The 22735-nt window shown below is 47.2% G+C and overlaps 2 protein-coding genes across 2 annotated transcripts; both read right to left on the bottom strand.

Annotated features, from left to right (window-relative positions):
• Positions 1 to 1472: 1472 nt before the first annotated feature.
• LOC135807061 (protein nubbin-like) lies at positions 1473 to 13613 on the bottom strand. Its single transcript, XM_065321144.1, has 3 exons — positions 12514 to 13613; positions 4921 to 5245; positions 1473 to 3945 (listed from the first exon to the last, which is right to left on the bottom strand). Exons 1-3 carry the CDS (start codon positions 13560 to 13562, stop codon positions 2599 to 2601), a joined length of 2721 nt encoding a protein of 906 aa, XP_065177216.1. The 5' UTR covers positions 13563 to 13613; the 3' UTR covers positions 1473 to 2598.
• Positions 13614 to 17961: 4348 nt separating this feature from the next.
• Positions 17962 to 22473, bottom strand: LOC135807060 (uncharacterized). The gene is made up of 3 exons (XM_065321143.1): positions 21322 to 22473; positions 20380 to 20704; positions 17962 to 19445 (listed from the first exon to the last, which is right to left on the bottom strand). Exons 1-3 carry the CDS (start codon positions 22377 to 22379, stop codon positions 17976 to 17978), a joined length of 2853 nt encoding a protein of 950 aa, XP_065177215.1. The 5' UTR covers positions 22380 to 22473; the 3' UTR covers positions 17962 to 17975.
• Between the last annotated feature and the right edge of the window lie 262 nt (positions 22474 to 22735).

Below are 22735 nucleotides of genomic sequence, written 5' to 3'. Positions count from 1 at the left end.
TATTGTACACGCATATTAAATTCTCGGAGACCCCTTGATTTAGACTTCGGCCTTTGGGGAATCCCTCAAATAATAATAATAATAAAGTTACGAAGTCTGAAGAAAATGTTGAACGGCCTCTGCTGGGATGTCGACTACACCATAGCTCAGTGGTTAGAGCATCGCTGGCTGCAAGCGAAGGTCCCTGGTTCGAGTCCTGGTGGTGACAGTCAATTTTTTCTTCAGACTTTTCCCGTTTGTCTCTTTCCCTCAAACCAGTTAATAATAATGCGAATGCCCATGGTTCGAACTATTAGTTGAAGCACCCATTTGCAGAAAATAATTATGATCGTAATATTAATCACTTGCCAATAACAACGACAACAATAATACCATCAGCCCCCATTCACCGGTTTTGACGGTGCTTCACTGATGTTGAATGCGAAGAATTATATCGCTGCCTTCAATGCTATTGTGTCGCTGAAGGGCTCGATTTCAGATTTGATTACGGTTACTCTTCAACGGATTTTGTTTTCTGATTTAGCTCTCTTGCTATTACTGTACCTGCTTGTGTTAAGTCTCTTTCTAGCAGATTAGTTGTATAATAGATTGTACATGCATCATTGTAGATTTGCTGTTCACAGTCATCCCACTCAATCCCGGTATTCATCCCAGTCATCCCAGTCACCCTGGTCATCACACTCCGCCTAGTTGTCCTTGTAGTTGTCAAGTCAACATTGAGATTCTGCAGATGAAGGACAAGCAATTGGTACAGTTTCGAAACGAGAATTCCGTCTTACACGAGGCATTTGGTTCATGCCAAGCAGCGCTGGGGACTCACCTTCGAGTCACAAAACTACATCCGGAGGAGTCGAACTCTAGCGGAGCGATGCTGCAGATGAAGGACAAGCAATTGCTAGAGCGTCGATGCGAGAATTCTGTCTTACACGAGGCATTGGATCTCCCTCTCCCTCTCCCTCTTTCCCTCTCTCCCTCTCTCCCTCTCTCCCTCTCTCCCTCACTCCCTCTCTCCCTCTCTCCCTCTCTCCCTCTCTCCATGCGTCACACTCTCATGGAATTTTCTCTTATAAAATTGAATGCTTAACACTCTCATGTAATATTTCTTCCTTTCTTCGTCTTTTTGTGAGAGCTTGGACAATCCACTTGTCCAGGCAAAAAGGCAAGGCAGCAATGCCTGTTCATTCTGGCGAAGTAAAAATAAAATATACCAACCAACCAACCAACCAAATTACCTTCCGACGCCCTTTACAGTGCTGGCAACTGAAATCCGACCCATGAGCGGTGCGCTCAAATCGCATAGAAATCCCTCACTCAAGTCCAGTCACTTGAGAAAAAGTCCGACTTTTGCCGTGACTGAAATGTCGAGCGCGATATCTCTGCTACGCGACATCGTGGCTCTTCGGCGATTGTTGCATTGCAAAGCTGAGCTCTTCGGCTTCTTCCCAGATATTTCGATCGTGGAAATCCGTCAAGTTTCGAGTGAGTTACGAACGTTTTAGTCCATCGACGGTATATCGTCGATATTTGAATGTGTCCCGGAGCGGGATGCTTCATAATCCAGATGAGACACACAACTAAATTAATTTTAATAAAGCCACCCTATAAATATAAATGCAATGACTAAAACTATAGGCGCATTCACATCAAAATCTTAGCAACAAATATATTGTTACAGAACGTTTTCTCGTCACAATAATTATCAATGGAAACTCGTGACTGAAGATAAAATCAAAAATAGCAATAGCAATAGCAATAAGATTTAAAAGCTTTGGAGTGACAAACACAAGGATACCAGTAAGAAAGTAACATATCATTGATAAGAGTATACTACCCTGGGAAGTGATAAAATATTATATGGGTGAGGATATGATGGGACATTCAGCAAAGATAGCACTGTACAATGTGGCGATGTATGGGTAACTGTGGTGAGTGCAAAATTACTGGAATAGTGTAAGTGCGGTAACAATTGCCATCGTCGCATTGTACAGTGTGGCGATGGTGTGACCCATAAGGGCAGATTTCCTGCTTTAGCGGCCAGCCCCTTCCAGTCGTTTCTGCTTTTGCCATGCCCATAAGCCGTCAGCTCGCCTTGTCCAGAGCCATCGTATACATGTATGATGGCTGCGTGAGGATTGCTAGAACTGGGCTGTGCATGATGGGAATGAGATTTCTTCAGTTGATGATAGGCATTTGCGTTGCCTGTACTGTATCCTGGAGCTGCCAAGTACATGCCAGCAACCGGTTGCTGCGCTGCTGCTGCTGCGTAAGTTATTTTCTCTTTGAGTCGGATAGCCAATACTTTTTGCGATCCAGGCGAGTAAAAGCCCGAGTTATTTAAACTCAGCTATATACAGGACATATAGGCTCCCATAGGGATGGCTTTCCTCAGCACCAAGTTTTTCTCTGGCCAGTTGGTCAGCGTGGCGTTGATTACGGACGTGTGTATGCTGTGCTAGACCACTGGAAGCAACTCCAACCTGGCCAGCACCACCAGGTGGGGACTGCACTTGGACTAGTTAGTCATAGTAGTAGTCATCCTTGTCGATGTCATGTGTGCTGTTCAGATCATCTTCATTCACTCCAACTTCATAATAATTATTATGCCTCAGGAGAGTGGTGTGTATCGCAGCTGTGACTTAACAGGGTACCGGGTGTATTTTCAGCACCTCCAGCTCCATCTCCTCCAACATTACCATCATAGGGCTCGAGATCCATATGAGCAGATTGATGCCTGCTTTGAGGGCCGGCCCCTGTAAGTTGTTTCTCCTTCTGACGCCGATTGCAGAACCACACTCGGACCTCCTCCTTCTCCAGATTGAGCATGTGAGCAATTCGGCGGAGATCTTCTGGCAATGGTCTTGGCTGCACTCCGAAGCTCTCCTCCAAATATTTTCTTCGGTCTTGATCCAGCACGAGACGACGCTTTTTTTTGCGATGAGCTGGTATTGTCAGCATGCTGTTTGATGGTGTCCGGATATCAGCCACTGGGATCATGCGAGCTGAATGCCCATCAGCCGTCAGCACGCCTTGTCCAGATCTATAATATGTGACGGGGTGAGGATTGCTAGAACTGGGCTGTGCATGATGGGAATGAGGGTTCTGCGGTTGATGACGGGCCTTTGCGTAGTATGTGCTGTATCCTGGAGCTGCAATATGCATGCCTTCCATTACAAATGGTTGCTGCGCGTAGTCTGTGCTGTATCCTGGAGCTGCGATATGCATGCCTTCCATTACAACCGGTTGCTGCGCGTAGTCTGTGCTGTATCCTGGAGCGGCTATGTGCATGCCTTCCATTACAACCGATTGCTGTGCTTCTGCTGCTGCTTCGCGAGAGTTGTGAACTGGGTGTGGGTGGTGCTGGTGGTGATGCTGCTGGTAATTCTGCTGTTGTTCCTTGTGATGCTGGTATTTCAGGTGCTGGTGGCGATGGAGCTGACCATGATGGGATTCGGGGTCATGGGCAGCCTGAACTGGCATAGCGCACACATGGGTACCAGCCGTCACGGGGATGACATTCTTGGGCTGAACTTGATTCGCAATGCTGCCAGCAGGCTGCAGATCTTGTGGAGCAACAGCAGTGGGGACAACACTGGACTGTGCCATGTCCATGTCACTTCTATTGGCGGCAGGATTGTTATTTTCAGCATTGACTCGGCCACTGGCGGCTGATGAGCTAATGGCAGCGGTTGCAGGAGAACAAATTGACAATACCTCATGGTCGCTTAGCGACATCCACCTTTCAATGTAAGGACGCAACTTCATCATATTCTCGTAGCTGAGCGTCAGTTTTTCGAAACGAGAAATAGTGCTCTGACCAAAGTCTGGCGTGCCTATTTGACCGATACTAGTCTGACCAACTTCCGCTTGTGTTAGACGCAGTGATAAACGCCTCTCCTTGAACTTTGCAGCAAACTCACGCAGCTCTCTCTGAACTTCCAGTGGAACCTGCAGCAACACATATCACCACAGTAAACACCTTGTAAGGTTCTCGTCGTCGTCGTCGTCGTCGTTGTTGTTGTGTGTGTGTGTGTGTTTGTGTGTGTGTACGTGTGTGTGTGTGTGCGTGTGTGTGTGTGTGTGTGTGTGTGTGTGTTCGCGCACATGTGTATGGGTGCTTGGGTGTGGGTGTGACTCTTTCCGAACTGTGAATGTTCCATGTTGACGGGAACAGCTGTTCCCGAGTTGAAATAGCTTAAAGTTTTCAAACTATTTGGTATCATGATGATCTTGCCCAGAATAGGGCCTACCTGTGACGTGAGAGAGATAGACTTTGTGTGGGAGTAGATGGGGAATGACCAATTTCTTTCTTGTTTTTTCTAGAACAACAAACTTCTTCTCAGAATGTTTTCCATTCGGAATACAGGTAGGGTGCCATATGTTCCATAACGAAGTTTGAACAACACCTGAACTCAAGGCTTAGGGACAATTGAGAGCCAAAATGCTGCTATTCATCTACCTTGTTTATTCCTTGTTGCACGATGAAAATTTAGCATTTGCACATTTTCGTTGTGCTCACCTTCCCCTCTTTGTTCCTACCCGAACTCATAACTATGAGCCTTCCAAGTGTTAAGGCTGTTGTTTTGCGTATAAGAGATGTGTTGGCGGTAGCTGTCAAATCGTTGAATGTCTTTCGTAGTTTGGCAGTTTTGTGCCAAGTTATCACATATTCTGACCGCTCTATTCACTTGTCACAGTGGTGGGCAGTTACTCATAACTTGCGCCCATGTGTCCTGCAATGTTTTTTGTTTACATTTTTTCATACCTCAACCTTCGAATAACACTTTGATGTAGCTGTAGAGGGAAACTGAGATGATATGCTCCTACAGATATGCATCTATCAAAGAGGGGAAATGAGAAAACAACCTTGTGCCTGAAGATGCCCTGAATCTATTTCTGACATTTCCCCCACACATTGCTAACCTCATCAATGGTATGCACTGGGCTAACACGTTCGCAATAATCCATGGTTGCGGATGGCACCAATGACAAGTGTGGCCGGTGAGCTGCAGGTGGTGATGGCGCTGGCAACTGCATGGAGATTGGTGCTCGGCGCGCCTGCGACGGTGGAGACACAGCGTCACCTCTAGAATACATATGACTGTGATCGTCTTCACTCTCATAGTTAAGGGCTTGCAGTGGCGGTGGTGTGCTGATTCTCTCTCGCAAATACGATCTTTGCGGGGATGCTGAAAGAGCGCGCGGAAGTTGCTTGTAAGCCGACCGTGATGCTGGATATGGCTGTGACCTAGTGCGTGCCCCCACATTGGAGCAGAAGGCAGATGTTCCAGCACAGACACAGAACATTGTCCCAGTAAGGAGGGGTCGTCCGCAATAATCGAAAGTTTTTTCCAATCCGTAGTAGCTTCAAATTTTTCCTCACCCACCCCCCCCCACCAGTCCGTAATAAAATATTATTGATGGACACACAATCAGAGTCACCAGCGGTTTTGAAAAAGGGCTGCTTCTTCACCGCCTTTCCAAACAACGTCGCCTGTCTGGACATAGTCAATAACAGTCGTCAGCGCCAGCGCTAGACGGAAGGACTTCAAAGGAGTGCATGGAAGACGGTACTATGGACGAAGGAGACAGTAAAACTCAGAAATAGAAAGTGTCGACTCGCCGTCGAATGCGCCGAACTTTATGATCCCCGGCCCAGGAGCAGCCAAGGAAGCGCGCGCCGGGGCGCAGAAACTGCCAGAACTACAAAAATATTTGTAGTAGACACTTCGCGTGCAGCCGCACGTGGAAAACATGGGCTACACGTAGACGTACACGTGGCACGCGCACGTGTCATTTCGGAAGTTTTTCAATCCGTAACTGGCCTTGACCCACCCACCCACTTTCGAAGCTACTACGGATTGGAAAAAACTTTCGATAATTGCGGACGACCCCTAAGGACATCTTATCATCACCCGATAACATCCCATGTAGGGTGTCTACGGAGCTGAAATTCAATGGTTCCATCAAATAATCATCAGGCAACAGTCAGCCCTATGGTCATCACGCCCAAGTCCACCTGTTACTATGACAATCATGCGCAAGTCTGGCTATCGTTGTGGCGATCACATTCAAGTGTTTGCAGAATGTCCCATGACAAGATTGACTGTACATGTAGGATCACGACACAGGTTTGCCTACAGCCGTGATCATATGAGAAGTCTGGACATACATGTGGCTTTTAAGGGGGCAGCCTACCCATAAATTTCATATGGCATTCAATTGACCGTAACTTTGGTGTTTTTCAATGGATTTGAGTGAAATTTTGACCACACACTCCTGCCACTATGCTGGCCCTCAGGACATGATTTACAAGTTCTTGCGCCTCACTGACAGGTTTTCTGGGCGGAAAAACTCAAATTTCCGGCATAGTGCCACGGTGTGCGAGCCACCCAGGAGCCAAACAAATGCATTTACATTTTTTCACATTTTCGTGCCCATTCTGTCCGTGCGCGGGACCCAAACCTAAAACAAGTCCAGAAGCAGCCATGGGTGGTGGGGTAGGGCCCCTCAACGTGGCCCTGGAATCTGTCACAACGGAACGAGTGGGCTTCTCTCACAGACTCCCACGGACCCAAGTCAATATTTGATTTTTTTGATAGGTTAAGCACGTTCTATGAGGTCGTACCTATTTATTATTATGCTCTATTCGCGTTAGCATCAGTGAGCTTATAAAGCTCACATATAGCCTTCGCTTAAGCCGCTAGAAGGAGCAAGTGAGCGCGAGGAAGCGCAATGCACACAGAGCGTCAAAACAAAACAAACAAAAAAAACAGAAAGAAAGAGACAAGCTGCAAGAAGGAGCAAGTGAATGCGAGGAAGCACAGTGCACATCAAGCATCACAATCGCAAAAAAGACAAGATGGAAACGCAAAGTTATGTCCATTGTTGCATTAACGGCTACATACAACCTTCACCAGGTCCTGCCACTGATGGCGATCCTGGGCGAGCTGCTGCAGCCTGTTGCAGTCATCTCCATTATCTATATAAAAAGGTATAAATTATGTCCATTGTTTCATTAGCAGCTACATACAGCCTTCACCAGTTCCCGCCACTGTCGACGGTCTTGGGCAAGCTGCTGCAGCATGTTCAAGTCATCGCCAGTCTCTAGGGCGGTATTATTTTTCAGCTTTTTGAGATCATTATTGAGCGTTCGCGGGAGCGTTGTTCTTGGGCGTCCCCTAAAGCTGGGGCCGTTACCCCCTAAGAAGTAAGCTCCCATGGCACGTCTGGCTGGGGCTGCCTCTTCCAAACGCAGAACTTGACCAAACAGCCTCCATCTAGCATCTCTGATGATTTGGCTCACGGGGCGAGATTCTGTGCGTTTATACAGGGAAGTGTTCTTTATTATGAGCGGGTATTTAATGCCTATTACTGTTTGCAGCTGCTGCCTGTGGAACGAGTCCAATTTCCGCTCCTGTGTCCCCGTGAGACTCCATGTGCCACAGTTATAAAGCAGGATTGGTAGAATGAAGCTATTATAGAGGCGCACTCACTCGTAGAGACTCTCTGATGTGTTGCCCTCTCAGCCATATCACCCACATCCAGTGAAGTGCGCTTGCAGCCAACCGCTTTCGTCTGCCTATGTCCTCATCCACTCCAAGCATCGAGCCCAGCTTTATTGTGTGTCGCCACTGTTCCTCTATTCGATCCTTTTGTCTGCTTATCATGGTGTGTTCCGTCTTCCCCTCATTCATCTTCAAGTTCCACTCTGCTAACGAAGAGGATATTGTAGGAAGGCAATTTTTTAGATACTTTTGGTCGGTACTGATGAAGTCCACATCATCTGCATATTCCGACTCTCCGGGCAGAAGCAGCTGGACGTCTCGGTCTGGTCGCGGCGGTAGACGGTTTCGTACCTCTCTTAACGCAGCTTCCAGGTATATCGTAAACAATACCGGCGACAGAGAATCTCCCTGTGGAGTCCCATTGTATGTTTCAAGTGGCTGGCTCAGGATGCTGTCGTACCTAAGTCCTTTGATACAACATCCAGTGCTGGGACATCCGCAGCAAGCCATTTCCACAGCGCTGCACACCAAATCCAGGATACCCTCAGAAACCGGCAAAGACTACCACTCACGTTTCACTACTGCCTAGTACTGAATCCTACCTGACTTCTTGACACGACTCAAACTTGCCAAAGTCACTAAATCAACGTCAACTTCAATAATCAAGCCACATACATGTATCTGCAACGTCACGAGGGTGCTGGCAAAAGTCCTGCTGTACGGCGGCGGGCTTTGCCCGCCGCCGTGCAGCCCAATGTATGTATGTATGTATAACTCATAATCACAAGGTGATCGTAGAGGCATTAATCAGCGAGAGAATTGTGAATGATGTCTCTGAATCCATCTCTATCGTGTGCTGCATGAGAGAGAGCATGCAAGGGAAGACCCGTCCAACTTTTAATGTTAGAAATCCATGATGTTGCGGGCCTTCCTCTCGGTCGAGATCCAGGAGTTGATCCTTGCAGGAAGGGCTTGGAGAAAACGTCATGTCTCGTAACATGGCCAAACCACATCAACTTAAATTTCTTGACTTCGTTCGCTAGCCGCATCCTTGCTCCGATGATGTCATTGATTTCTTCCAGGATAGATTGGTTGGTACGCCGGTCGTGGTATGTTACTCCTAAGAGTCGGCGGAAGCATTTCATCTCGAAGGATGAAATTCTTCTCATTGATGAGGCAGATAATGTCCAAGATTGGCATCCGTATAAAACAGTCGCTAGCACAATAGACCTAACAAAACGAAATTTAGTAGGCAAAGAAAGTGATGGCGATTTCCAAATGAATTGAAGCTCAATGATCTTTTGCTTCCCTAGTGCTAAGCGTCTTCTTATCTCCACATCGGACTTGCCATCCGACGTGATTACGGCACCTAAGTATTTAAACTGGGATACCTCTTCTATTCGCTCATTGCCTACTTGAATGCACCCCAGATCACCACCGCCCTCCGGCGCTGCCATTGACTTGGTCTTGGAAGCATTGATCTGCATGCCTAGTCTTGTTGCACTCGTATCCACGTGCTCGGTCAGGTCCATCAGCTCCTCCACAGACGATGCGATTAGATCTATATCATCCGCAAAACGTAGGTTGGTCACGCACATGCCGCCGATACATACTGACCCATCAAACTCCTCCAAAGCGTCAGACATGATGTACTCCAGGAATACGTTGAACAGACAAGGCGAGAGTAAACAGCCCTGCCTGACACCCACTGACGTGGTGAACCAGTCGGTGATAGTGGATCCAACAACGATGGCAGCTTCAGTAGTAGCGTAAAGCGCTTCAATCAGGTCCACAATTCTTGCTTCGATGCCATGCGCTCTCATAATCTTGAATAGCGCTTTGTGCCAAACCCTATCAAAGGCCTTACGGAAATCGATGAAGCAATGATACACAGCCTGCTGATGGTCACGGTACTTTTCAATTAACATTCTGAGGTTGAAGATTTGCTCCACTGTGCTTCTTCCCTTCCGGAACCCTGCTTGCTCGTCCGCCAGCAAACCCTCCACTTGCGGCTGCAGGCGCTTCAGCAAGATCCTCAGTAGCACTTTGCTCGGATGACTGATGAGGCTCACTGTCCTGTAGTTTTGGCACTGCCGAAGGTCTCCAGACTTAGGGATCCCAATACGTGGCTCAAAAACGTGATTTTTTGGACTCTTGAACGGCTGGTCAGATCGGGACACAATTTTCAGAGAATGTGCAGCTATTCAAGCTCTTTCAGCTGACGTAGCACTCAATGTGAATTTACAAATTCGATTTTTCAGCGAATTTTGGGTAGTCTGCCACCTTAACACGACTCAAACTTGCCAAAGTCACTCAATCAACGTCAACTACAATAATCAAGCCACATATCTGCAACGTCACGAGGGTGCTGGCAAAAGTCGAAGCCCGCCGCCGTGCAGCCCAAAACATGGTTTTTAACGTGATTTTTGGACTTTTTTGGACAAGATTTTTAGAGATTTTGCAGCTGTTCATTCTCTTACAACTGATGTAGCACTCGATATGACTTTACAAATTCGATTTTTCAGTAATTTTACGACCAGGCTGCCACCTTAAGGTAGCAGCCTACCCAAACATTCGCTGATAAATCGAATTTCAAAATTCGTATCAAGTGCTACATCAGTTCAAAGAACATGAATAGCTGCAAAATCTCTGGAAATTTGGTCTCGATTTGACCAGCCGTTCAAGAGTTATGGCCGAAAATGTGCCCTTGCAAGGAAAGATTTTTTTGTTGCACGCTCTCATTTTTTGGCAGCACTGTATTTGAATGTGAGCAGACCGTGCGCAACCTATCGTATCATGGAAACACGTGAAAGTGTGCAGAAGTTTGCTCCCAAGTCCAAAAATCACGTTTTTTAGCCACGTATTGGGCTGCACGGCGGCGGGCTTTGCCCTGGGCTTTGCCCGCCGCCATGTAGGCTCCCGCGGTTTATGCTCGCGAAATCAAGGAATTATGCCTTTATGGATTCTCGCATTATGCTCGTAAAATCCTCATAATTTATTATTATGCTTTGGAACCCGGGGATATGTACTCACTTTGTTGTACTTATGGAGCCTCAAAGTTCGGGAAATTGTGCCTTTTTTCGTACTTGCAAGTTGCAAGTGGCCATAAGTACAACAAAATACATGTACATGAGTATCCCCATACCGAGGTGTCTATGCATGTACATGTAAGAGGTCAACATGGAAAAGAGAAAAAAATACTTCTTCTATTCATAACTTGATTTCTTTTGTACTTCAGCAAAAATGTTATTTCATTTCCAAATTAGTTTGAGTTACCTTTGAAAATTATCATGTTCAACTGTCTTCGTAATCATCATACTCGTCCATCCGATGTCACCCTGGGCCTCAACCTGCGAATAATCAGCTCATCTCTCCCGTAGCTCCACTTCTCCTTCCATCATGACCGAACATCAACTATACATGAACATCAATCTAGAGCAATATCCGTAGCCTGCAGTCATAACATGGCTGCTAAAATCCAGACTGGTCATGACTTGGTAACATGCATAATGTACAAATGTAATGTACATGTAGATCTACATGTACACGGAGTTTTGCGGACTACCCGCCACTATCTCGTCCGCCCCGGGATACCTGATGAAGGCTGATTCACTCGCATCTTCTGCTACATGTACTGCATCAGTGTGAGAAAGAACGTTGAAGAAGACGAGTTCGAGCATACAGTAATGTATTGCCATGATTTCTACCCTGCTTTTCATTGAAAACACTATCTGGATGACCTCCGAACCCTTTGCCATGATATGCAGACCACCAGCACTGATCAGGTGCATTGCACACAATTGTATAGCCTACATACTAGAACTGTGGTATAATCGTGTAGTTATGCTCCTACCTCCGAGAGGATGCCAAATTATGCTCCAAATTTTCAACCACCAAATTTTGCCAATTATGCCGGCATAATCCGCCGGTGCCTACCGCCGTGCAGCAGGACTTTTGCCAGCACCCTCGTGACGTTGCAGATATATGTATGTGGCTTGATTATTGAAGTTGACGTTGATTTAGTGACTTTGGCAAGTTTGAGTCGTATCAAGAAGTCAGGTAGGATTCATTACTAGGCAGTAGTGGAACGTGAGTGGTAGTCTTTGCCGATTTTTGAGGGTATCCTGGATTTGGTGTGCAGCGCTGTGGAAATGTCTTGCTGTGGACGTCCCAGGACTGGATGTATCAAAGGTACGACCTCGTATGTATGTATGTATAACTCATAATGACAAGGTGATCGTAGAGGCATTAATCAGCGAGAGAATTGTGAATGATGTCTCTGAATCCAACTCTATCGTGTGCTGCATGAGAGAGAGCATGCAAGGGAAGACCCGTCCAACTTTTAATGTTAGAAATCCATGATGTCGCGGGCCTTCCTCTCGGTCGAGATCCAGGAGTTGATCCTTGCAGGAAGGGCTTGGAGAAAACTTCATGTCTCGTAACATGGCCAAACCACATCAACTTAGCACACCCTAAATCTAAAAAAATTCAAAAATTGACTTCGGTCTGTGGGAGTCTGTGAGAGAACGCCCACTCGTGCCAGTGTGACAGATTCCAGGGCCACGTTGGGGGGGGGGGGAGGGGGGCCTGTCCCACGACCCAGGGCTGCTTCTGGACTTGTTTTAGGTTTGGATCCCGCGCACGGACAGAATGGGCAGGAAAAAGTGAAAACATTGTAAATGCATTTGTTTGGCTCCTGGGTGGCTCGCACACAGCGGCACTATGCCGGAATTTTTTAATTTTTCCGGCCTGGAAAGCCTGTCAGTGAGGTCCAAGAACTTTATAATCATGTCCAGAGGGTCAGCACAGTGGCAAGAGTGTGTGGTGAAAATGTCACTCAAATCCATTGAGATACACCAAAGTTACGGTCAATTGAATGCCATATGAAATTTATGGGTAGTCATATGACAGGTCTAGGTGTAGCTATGACTGCAAAACCTGTCCAACACCAGTATTTTAATGAAATTTATGCCATACACGCATGCACCGGACCAGTATACCATCTTACCTGGAAGGCAGTTGTCTGGCTTTCTCAGCGTTGAGTGGAGGAAGTGACGCTTGTAGGCTCGGGGAGCTATGTTGGCTTGATCGCACACCACCAGTTCCACCCGTTTGTGTATCCCGCTCGTTTTGCAGCTTCTCCATGGCTGCGGTGAGCTCTTTCAGATTCCTCTTGGCTCCATCCAGCATTGCTCCAATAGAGTTTAACTCCTCCCGATGTAGTTTTGTGACTCGATGCTGATTCCCCAGGACTGCCTGGCATAAAGCCAGTGCCTCGTGCAAGAAAGAATTCTCTTTTAGAATCTCTTTCAATTCTTCGTCCATCATCTCACTATCAAGTCGCAGCATAACAACTGTATCCATTGTGACGTGACAACTAGGACAACCAGGCTGAGTGTGATCACCAGGATGATTGGGATGAAGACTGGGATGAAGACTGGGATTAGCAGGACTAGCGCGATGAGCAGGATGACTGGGATGAATGTGGTGACTAGGATGAGTGTGGTGACTGGGATGACCAGGATGCCCATGACTGGGATTGTGTAATCTATCTGCAATTGTTATCCTGTCACTTTCATTGTCACTGCTGCCGCTGCTGCTGCTGCTGCCGCCGCTGCTGCTGCTACTGCTGCCACTTGTGTTCCTGCTAGCGCCGCCGCTGCTGCCTTTGCGGCTGCCAGCCGCACTGCGACTACTGGTGGTACAGGGTCTGTTGACGATACATTCGTTTGCTTCTTTCTTGTTTTCTGATACTCTCAGCTGTTGGGGCGATGGTGGTGCCGCTGCTGGTGCCACGCTGGGCATCGTACCACGCTTGGAGAGGTATTCACTTGATGACGCGCGTTCGCTGGCGGGTAGTCCCTCACTTGGTGATGGTGTCACTGTGTGTGCAGGCATGGTGAGCTGCTTCATCATGTCATCAGGAGATGACGAATACTGCTCCAGTGGCAATGAGAAAGATTGCACATCCCTTGCGGGAGATTCCACATTGGTAATGTTTGCCTGGCTATCATCATAGTTGGCGTCAGCCAACCCGCCATCGCTACGTCCAATCATTGCTGTTTGTCTCCTCCCAGGTGATTCGCCTCTGCTTCTCGATGCCTGACTAATAACAAGCTCAGCAAAGAGAACTGCAGGAAACAGGAACAACAAAATCTAAGAAATAGTGCGCAGTTTTGACATTTATGGCTGCATATTACCATCTCTTCGGGAGTCATTCAAGTGAGAATTCAATCGCTTTCCGCTCTCTTCGCTGTGAACTTTATGGCTCATAGTGCTGTTTTAACATTCTCATTGCCTTATTCCCTTATTGCCTAGCTTGGTACGTTAAAAAAAGCAAGTCCAGATGTGATAAGTTCTCTCCACAGTACCGTCTCGGTCGCTGTCGTTATTATTAGTTATTTAAAATTATGAAGTTGGTTGTTCCTATGAGGAACACACGCTTTATGCAGAACTTGACACGTGACTGACTCATGACTACCATCCGGAGCACCATAGCTTAGTGATAGAGTATCGCTGGTCATCAGCGAGGAAGGTCCGAACCCTGGTAGTGACAGTCAACTTGTCTTCAGACTTTTGCCGTTTGCAGCTTTCCCTCAAACTTTAAGGAATACTTCCCAGTGAATGGTGTCCAGTGAGTGATGTATGCCGTGAAAGTACTGCATGCTGCAACACTCCCATACGATGCCACGTAATGTCAGACTCCAGTCGATTTCTATTGGTTTGCAGGTTACCTTGAGGCTCGCCAGTTACAGGTCAAAGTTGGTGAAGACCTTTCCCCCTCGCCCCTATCTTGACGGGAGTTCCTCAAGGATCCCACCTTGGCCCCATCCTATTTCTCCTGTACATTAATGCCCTCCCGAGATCAATCCCTAATGGCAACAGGACGGACACATAACTCTATGCTGATGACACTGCGCTGGGGTTATCCCGACCACCAGCAGCAGCACCTCAACAGCTCCAGTCAGCAGTGAACATGGTGATGGACTGGGCTGCAACATTTGGTGGCAGGTTTAATGCCGCTAAATCCGTGCGTGTTGTATTCGGCAAACTTGACCCCGCCCAGACTCCTGCCCCAGCACTGCGTGTGGATGCTGCAGACCTATGTCCCTCGACTACCCACCGCCATCTAGGAATCACCCTGGATCCCCGCCTGTCCTTCCAGACCCACATCAATAGTGTCACCTCCAACTTTCGTCGTCGCGTTGTTCTGCTATCCTACATGTCACGCAATCTGACCCCTGCTCTCGTTGCCCGCCTCTACAAAGGATACGTCCGTCCCTCCATCTAGTATGCTTCACCTCTGTGGAATAACAAACGGCCCGCTGGGAATATTGACACTTTGGAACGATTGCAAGCACGCGTGGCCAGGCAGTATTTACATTGTCGGAAAGTGCCCATTCCTCATGGCATGGAGAACGTGTTTGAAGCTGCTGAATGGGAAAGTCTTGCGTGGTGGCGGCACATACATTGCCTCAAACTGTTTTACCATTTCACCCGCCAATACCCGGAAACTCTCAATAATTTCAACATAGTTATATCCAAGAGTGCACGACGTCCTCACTTTTACCTCCTGCCCACTCACACTGGTCCCTGTTTCCGCTCCACTCTACTACATTCCATGATCACCACGTGGAACTCCCTGCCTACCGAGATTAGAGTATATGAAACCCGTGGTGTATTTAGCCGGGGGCACGTTAATTCCCAATTCCACAGGCATAGATTCCATCCTCGAGGTATCCTCACTTCCTGATTTCCCCTCTTCTTTACCAGTACCCTTTTCGCTTGCTTCTACTCAGACTTCTAAATTGACCTTTTCACATTAATCTTTTTATCTTGAATTTTCTTCCTTTTAAAAATTGCACCGTATTGTACACGTATTGTACACGCATATTAAATTCTCGGAGACCCCTTGATTTAGACTTCGGCCTTTGGGGAATCCCTCAAATAATAATAATATTAATAAAGTTACGAAGTCTGAAGAAAATGTTGAACGGCCTCTGCTGGGATGTCGACTACACCATAGCTCAGTGGTTAGAGCATCGCTGGCTGCAAGCGAAGGTCCCTGGTTCGAGTCCTGGTGGTGACAGTCAATTTTTTCTTCAGACTTTTCCCGTTTGTCTCTTTCCCTCAAACCAGTTAATAATAATGCGAATGCCCATGGTTCGAACTATTAGTTGAAGCACCCATTTTCAGAAAATAATTATGATCGTAATATTAATCACTTGCCAATAACAAAGACAACAATAATACCATCAGCCCCCATTCACCGGTTTTGACGGTGCTTCACTGATGTTGAATGCGAAGAATTATATCGCTGCCTTCAATGCTATTGTGTCGCTGAAGGGCTCGATTTCAGATTTGATTACGGTTACTTTTCAACGGATTTTATTTTCTGATTTAGCTCTCTTGCTATTACTGTACCTGCTTGTGTTCAGTCTCTTTCTAGCAGATTAGTTGTATAATAGATTGTACATGCATCATTGTAGATTTGCTGTTCACAGTCATCCCACTCAATCCCGGTACTCATCCCAGTCATCCCAGTCACCCTGGTCATCACACTCCGCCTGGTTGTCCTTGTAGTTGTCAAGTCAACATTGAGATTCTGCAGATGAAGGACAAGCAATTGGTACAGTTTCGAAACGAGAATTCCGTCTTACACGAGGCATTTGGTGCATGCCAAGCAGCGCTGGGGACTCACCTTCGAGTCACAAAACTACATCCGGAGGAGTCGAACTCTAGCGGAGCGATGCTGCAGATGAAGGACAAGCAATTGCTAGAGCGTCGATGCGAGAATTCTGTCTTACACGAGGCATTGGATCTCCCTCTCCCTCTCCCTCTTTCCCTCTCTCCCTCTCTCCCTCTCTCCCTCTCTCCCTCACTCCCTCACTCCCTCTCTCCCTCTCTCCCTCTCTCCATGCGTCACACTCTCATGGAATTTTCTCTTATAAAATTGAATGCTTAACACTCTCATGTAATATTTCTTCCTTTCTTCGTCTTTTTGTGAGAGCTTGGACAATCCACTTGTCCAGGCAAAAAGGCAAGGCAGCAATGCCTGTTCATTCTGGCGAAGTAAAAATAAAATATACCAACCAACCAAATTACCTTCCGACGCCCTTTACAGTGCTGGCAACTGAAACCCGACCCATGAGCGGTGCGCTCAAATCGCATAGAAATCCCTCACTCAAGTCCAGTCACTTGAGAAAAAGTTCGACTTTTGCCGTGACTGAAATGTCGAGCGCGATATCTCTGCTACGCGACATCGTGGCTCTTCGGCGATTGTTGCATTGCAAAGCTGAGCTCTTCGGCTTCTTCCCAGATATTTCGATCGCGGAAATCCGTCAAGTTTCGAGTGAGTTACGAACGTTTTAGTCCATCGACGGTATATCGTCGATATTTGAATGTGTCCCGGAGCGGGATGCTTCATAATCCAGATGAGACACACAACTAAATTAATTTTAATAAAGCCACCCTATAAATATAAATGCAATGACTAAAACTATAGGCGCATTCACATCAAAATCTTAGCAACAAATATATTGTTACAGAACGTTTTCTCGTCACAATAATTATCAATGGAAACTCGTGACTGAAGATAAAATCAAAAATAGCAATAGCAATAGCAATAAGATTTAAAAGCTTTGGGGTGACAAACACAAGGATACCAGTAAGAAAGTAACATATCATTGATAAGAGTATACTACCCTGGGAAGTGATAAAATATTATATGGGTGAGGATATGATGGGACATTCAGCAAAGATAGCACTGTACAATGTGGCGATGTATGGGTAACTGTGGTGAGTGCAAAATTACTGGAATAGTGTAAGTGCGGTAACAATTGCCATCGTCGCATTGTACAGTGTGGCGATGGTGTGTGACCCATAAGGGCAGATTGCCTGCTTTAGCGGCCAGCCCCTTCCAGTCGTTTCTGCTTTTGCCATGCCCATAAGCCGTCAGCTCGCCTTGTCCAGAGCCATCGTATATGATGGCTGCGTGAGGATTGCTAGAACTGGGCTGTGCATGATGGGAATGAGATTTCTGCAGTTGATGATAGGCATTTGCGTTGCCTGTACTGTATCCTGGAGCTGCCAAGTACATGCCTGCAACCGGTTGCTGCGCTGCTGCTGCTGCGTAAGTTATTTTCTCTTTGAGTCGGATAGCCAATACTTTTTGCGATCCAGGCAAGTACAAGCCTACATCATTTTAACCTCAGCTATATACAGGACATAATAAGGCTCCCATAGGGATGGCTTTCCTCAGCACCAGGTTTTTCTCTGGCCAGTTGGTCAGCGTGGCGTTGATTACGGACGTGTGTATGCTGTGCTAGACCACTGGAAGCGACTCTAACCTGGCCAGCACCACCAGGTGGGGACTGCAATTGGACTAGTTAGTCATAGTAGTAGTCATCCTTGTCAAAGTCATGTGTGCCGTTCAGATCATCCTCATTCACTCCAACTTCATAATAATTATTATGCCTCAGGAGAGTGGTGTGTATCGCAGCTGTGACTTAACAGGGCACCGGGTATATTTTCAGCACCTCCAGCTCCATCTCCTCCAACATTACCATCATAGGGCTCGAGATCCATATGGGCAGATTGATGCCTGCTTTGAGGGCCGGCCCCTGTAAGTCGTCTCTCCCTCTGACGCCGATTGCAGAACCACACTCGGACCTCCTCCTTCTCCAGATTGAGCATGTGAGCAATTCGGCGGAGATCTTCTGGCAATGGTCTTGGCTGCACTCCGAAGCTCTCCTCCAAATATTTTCTTTGGTCTTGATCCAGCACGAGACGACGCTTTCTTTTGCGATGAGCTGGTATTGTCAGCATGCTGTTTGATGGTGTCCGGATATCATCCACTGGAGTCATGCGAGCTGAATGCCCATCAGCCGTCAGCACGCCTTGTCCAGATCTATAATAGGTGACGGGGTGAGGATTGCTAGAACTGGGCTGTGCATGATGGGAATGAGGGTTCTGCGGTTGATGACGGGCCTTTGCGTAGTCTGTGCTGTATCCTGGAGCTGCAATATGCATGCCTTCCATTACAAACGGTTGCTGCGCGTAGTCTGTGCTGTATCCTGGAGCTGCAATATGCATGCCTTCCATTACAAACGGTTGCTGCGCGTAGTCTGTGCTGTATCCTGGAGCTGCAATATGCATGCCTTCCATTACAAACGGTTGCTGCGCGTAGTCTGTGCTGTATCCTGGAGCTGCAATATGCATGCCTTCCATTACAAGCGGTTGCTGCGCGTAGTCTGTGCTGTATCCTGGAGCTGCTATGTGCATGCCTTCCCTTACAACCGATTGCTGTGTTTCTGCTGCTGCTTCGCGAGAGTTGTGAACTGGGTGTGGGTGGTGCTGGTGGTGATGCTGCTGGTAATTCTGCTGTTGTTCCTTGTGATGCTGGTATTTCAGGTGCTGGTGGCGATGGAGCTGGCCATGATGGGACTCGGGGTCATGGGCAGCCTGAAGTGGCATAGCGCACACATGTGTACCAGCCGTCACGGGGATGACATTCTTGGGCTGAACTTGATACGCAATGCTGCCAGCAGGCTGGAGATCTTGTGGAGCAACAGCAGTGGGGACAACACTGGACTGTGCCATGTCCATGTCACTTCTATTGGCGGCAGGATTGTTATTTTCAGCATTGACTCGGCCACTGGCGGCTGATGAGCTAATGGCAGCGGTTGCAGGAGAACAAATTGACAATGCCTCATGGTCGCTCAGCGACATCCACTTTTCAATGTAAGGACGCAACTTCATCACATTCTCGTAGCTGAGCGTCAGTTTTTCGAAACGAGAAATAGTGCTCTGAGCAAAGTCTGGCGTGCCCATTTGACCGATACTCTGACCAACTTCCACTTGTGTTAGACGCAGTGATAAACGCCTGCGATTGAACTTTGCAGAAAACTCACGCAGCTCTCTCTGAACTTCCAGTGGAACCTGCAGCAACACATATCACCACAGTAAACACCTTGTAAGGTTCTCGTCGTCGTCGTCGTCGTCGTTGTTGTGTGTGTGTGTTTGTGTGTGTGTACGTGTGTGTGTGTGCGTGTGTGTGTGTGTGTGTGTGTGTTCGCGCGCATGTGTATGGGTGCGTGGGTGTGGGTGTGACTCTTTCCGAACTGTGAATGTTCCATGTTGACGGGAGCAGCTGTTCCCGAGTTGAAATAGCTTAAAGTTTTCAAACTATTTGGTATCATGATGATCTTTCCCAGAATAGGGCCTCCCTGTGACGTCAGAGAGATAGACTTTGTCTGGGAGTAGATGGGGAATGACCAATTTCTTTCTTGTTTTTCTACAACAACAAACTTCTTCTCAGAATGTTTTCCAGTCGGAATACAGGTAGGGTGCCATATGTTCCATAACGAAGTTTGAACAACACCTGAACTCTTAGGGACAATTGAGAGCCAAAATGCTGCTATTTATCTACCTTGCTTATTCCTTGTTGCACGGTGAATATTTAGCATTTGTACATTTTTGTTGTGCTCACTTTCCTACCAGAACAATAACTATGAGCTAGGTTAGAAGGCTGTTGTTTTGCGTATAAGAGATGTGTTGGCGGTAGCTGTCAAATCGTTGAATGTCTTTCGTAGTTTCGCAGTTTTGTGGCAAGTTTTCACATATTCTGACCGCTCTATTCACTTGTCACAGTGGTGGGCAGTTACTCACAACTTGTGCCCATGTGTCCTGCAATGTTTTTTTTACATTTTGCATACCTCAACCTGCGAATAACACTTTGATGTAGCTGTACAGGGAAACTGAGATGATATGCTCCTACAGATATGCATCTATCAAAGAGGGGAAATGAGAAAACAACCTTGTGCCTGAAGTTGCCCTGAATCTATTTCTGACATTTCCCCCACACATTGCTAACCTCATCAATGGTATGCACTGGGCTAACACGTTCGCAATAATCCATGGTTGCGGATGGCACCAATGACAAGTGTGGCCGGTGAGCTGCAGGTGGTGATGGCGCTGGCAACTGCATGGAGATTGGTGCTCGGCGCGCCTGCGACGGTGGAGACACAGCGTCACCTCTAGAATACATATGACTGTGATCGTCTTCACTCTCATAGTTAAGGGCTTGCAGTGGCGGTGGTGTGCTGATTCTCTCTCGCAAATACGATCTTTGCAGGGATGCTGAAAGAGCACGCGGAAGTTGCTTGTAAGCCGACCGTGATGCTGGATATGGCTGTGACCTAGTGCGTACCCCCACATTGGAGCAGAAGGCAGATGTTCCAGCACAGACACAGAACATTGTCCCAGTAAGGACATCTTATCATCACCCGATAACATCCCATGTAGGGTGTCTATGGAGCTGAAATTCAATGGTTCCATCAAATAATCATCAGGCAACAGTTTCAGAACTTTTCTAGCACATTAAAATGTACTAGAAAGTTCTGCGTCCAAGTATTGTGCAGTGTGTGAACAGTGCTCCGACGCTCGGTCAAATCAATTATGCCTATTTCAGATTGTTTAGCTGCAGTACAGCTCTCACTATGGTCATCACGCCCAAGTCCACCTGTTACTATGACAATCATGCGCAAGTCTGGCTATCGTTGTGGCGATCACATATTTTACTGTTTGCAGAATGTCCCATGACAAGATTGACTGTACATGTAGGATCACGACACAGGTTTGCCAACACTAGGCTACAGCCGTGATCATTATGAGAAGTCTGGACATACATGTACATGTGGCTCTTTAATCACATGACAGGTCTAGGTGTAGCTATGACTGCAAAACCTGTCCAACACCAGTATTTTAATGAAATCTAAGCCATACACGCATGCACCGGACCAGTATACCATCTTACCTGGAAGGTAGTTGTCTGGTTTTCTCAGCGTTGAGTTGAGGAAGTGATGCTTGTAGGCTCGGGGAGCCATGTTGGCTTGTTTGCACACCACCAGTTCCACCCTTTTGTGTATCCCGCTCGTTTTGCAGCTTCTCCATGGCTGCGGTGAGCTCCTCCAGATTCCTCTTGGCTCCATCCAGCATTGCTATTTTAGATTTAGACTGATCCTGGAGTAGGTTCCTGACTCGATTCTGAGCCGTCAGCAATGCCTGGCATGAAGACAATGCCTTGCGTAAGACGGAATTCATATTTCGAAACTCTGTCATATTCTTGACCTTCATCTTAATTAACTTAATATCCTGTTGCAGAATCTTACTTGTGACGTGACAGCTAGGACATCCAGGCTGAGTCTGATGACCAGGATGATTGAGATGACTGGGATGAAGACTGGGATTAGCAGGATTAGCGCGATGAGCAGGATGACTGGGATGAATGTGGTGACTAGGATGAGTGTGGTGACTGGGATGACCAGGATGCCCATGACTGGGATTGTGTAATCTATCTGCAGATGTTATAGTGTCACTTTCATTGTCACTGCTGCTGCTGCCGCTGCTGCTGCTGCTGCTACTGCTTCTTCTGCTTCTGCTACTGCTGCCGCTTGTGTTCCTGCTAGCGCCGCCACTGCTGCCTTTGCGGCTGCCCGCCGTACTGCGACTACTGGTGGTACAGGGTCTGTTGACGATACATTCGTTTGCTTCTTTCTTGTTTTCTGATACTCTCAGCTGTTGGGGCGATGGTGGTGCCGCTGCTGGTGCCACGCTGGGCATCGTATCAGGCTTGGAGAGGTATTCACTGGATGACGCGCGTTCGCTGGCGTGTAGTCCCTCACTTGGTGATGGTGTCACTGTGTTTGTAGGCAAGGTGGGCTGCTTCATCATGTCATCAGGAGATGACGTATACTGCTCCAGTGGCGATGAGAAAGATTGCACATCCCTTGCGGGAGATTCCACATTGGTAATGTTTGCCTGGCTATCACCATAGTTGGCGTCAGCCAACCCGCCATCGCTACGTCCAATCATTGCTGTTTGTCTCTTCCCAGGTGATTCGCCTCTGCTCCTCGATGCCTGACTAATAACAAGCTCAGCAAAGAGAACTGCAGGAAACAGGAACAACAAAATCTAAGAAATAGTGCGCAGTTTTGACATTTATGGCTGCATATTACCATCTCTTCGGGAGTCATTCAAGTGAGAATTCAATCGCTTTCCGCGCACTTCGCTGTGAAATTTATGGCTCATAGTGCTGTTTTAACATTCTCATTGCCTTATTCCCTTATTGCCTAGCTTGGTACGTTAAAAAATTCAAGTCCAGATGTGAGAAGTTCTCTCCACAGTACCGCCTCGGTCGCTGTCGGTATTATTAGTTATTTAAATTATTT

Source organism: Sycon ciliatum, chromosome 1 (genome assembly GCF_964019385.1).
Source record: "Sycon ciliatum chromosome 1, ocSycCili1.1, whole genome shotgun sequence".
Lineage (NCBI taxonomy): Eukaryota > Metazoa > Porifera > Calcarea > Leucosolenida > Sycettidae > Sycon > Sycon ciliatum.
This window is presented reverse-complemented; position numbering and strand designations above follow the sequence as displayed.

Bases quoted from the DNA above. Each gene is read 5' to 3' on its own strand.
- LOC135807061 (XM_065321144.1), bottom strand. From the start codon at position 13,562: ATGATTGGACGTAGCGATGGCGGGTTGGCTGACGCCAACTATGATGAT. The intron at 5,246-12,513 runs GTAAGATGGTAT...GGCACGCACTAG, and splicing joins GCCAGACAACTGCCTTCCAG to GTCACAGCCATATCCAGCAT. The intron at 3,946-4,920 runs GTTAGCAATGTG...GTGTTGCTGCAG, and splicing joins CAGTGCATACCATTGATGAG to GTTCCACTGGAAGTTCAGAG.
- LOC135807060 (XM_065321143.1), bottom strand. From the start codon at position 22,379: ATGATTGGACGTAGCGATGGCGGGTTGGCTGACGCCAACTATGGTGAT. The intron at 20,705-21,321 runs GTAAGATGGTAT...GGTACGCACTAG, and splicing joins ACCAGACAACTACCTTCCAG to GTCACAGCCATATCCAGCAT. The intron at 19,446-20,379 runs GTTAGCAATGTG...GTGTTGCTGCAG, and splicing joins CAGTGCATACCATTGATGAG to GTTCCACTGGAAGTTCAGAG.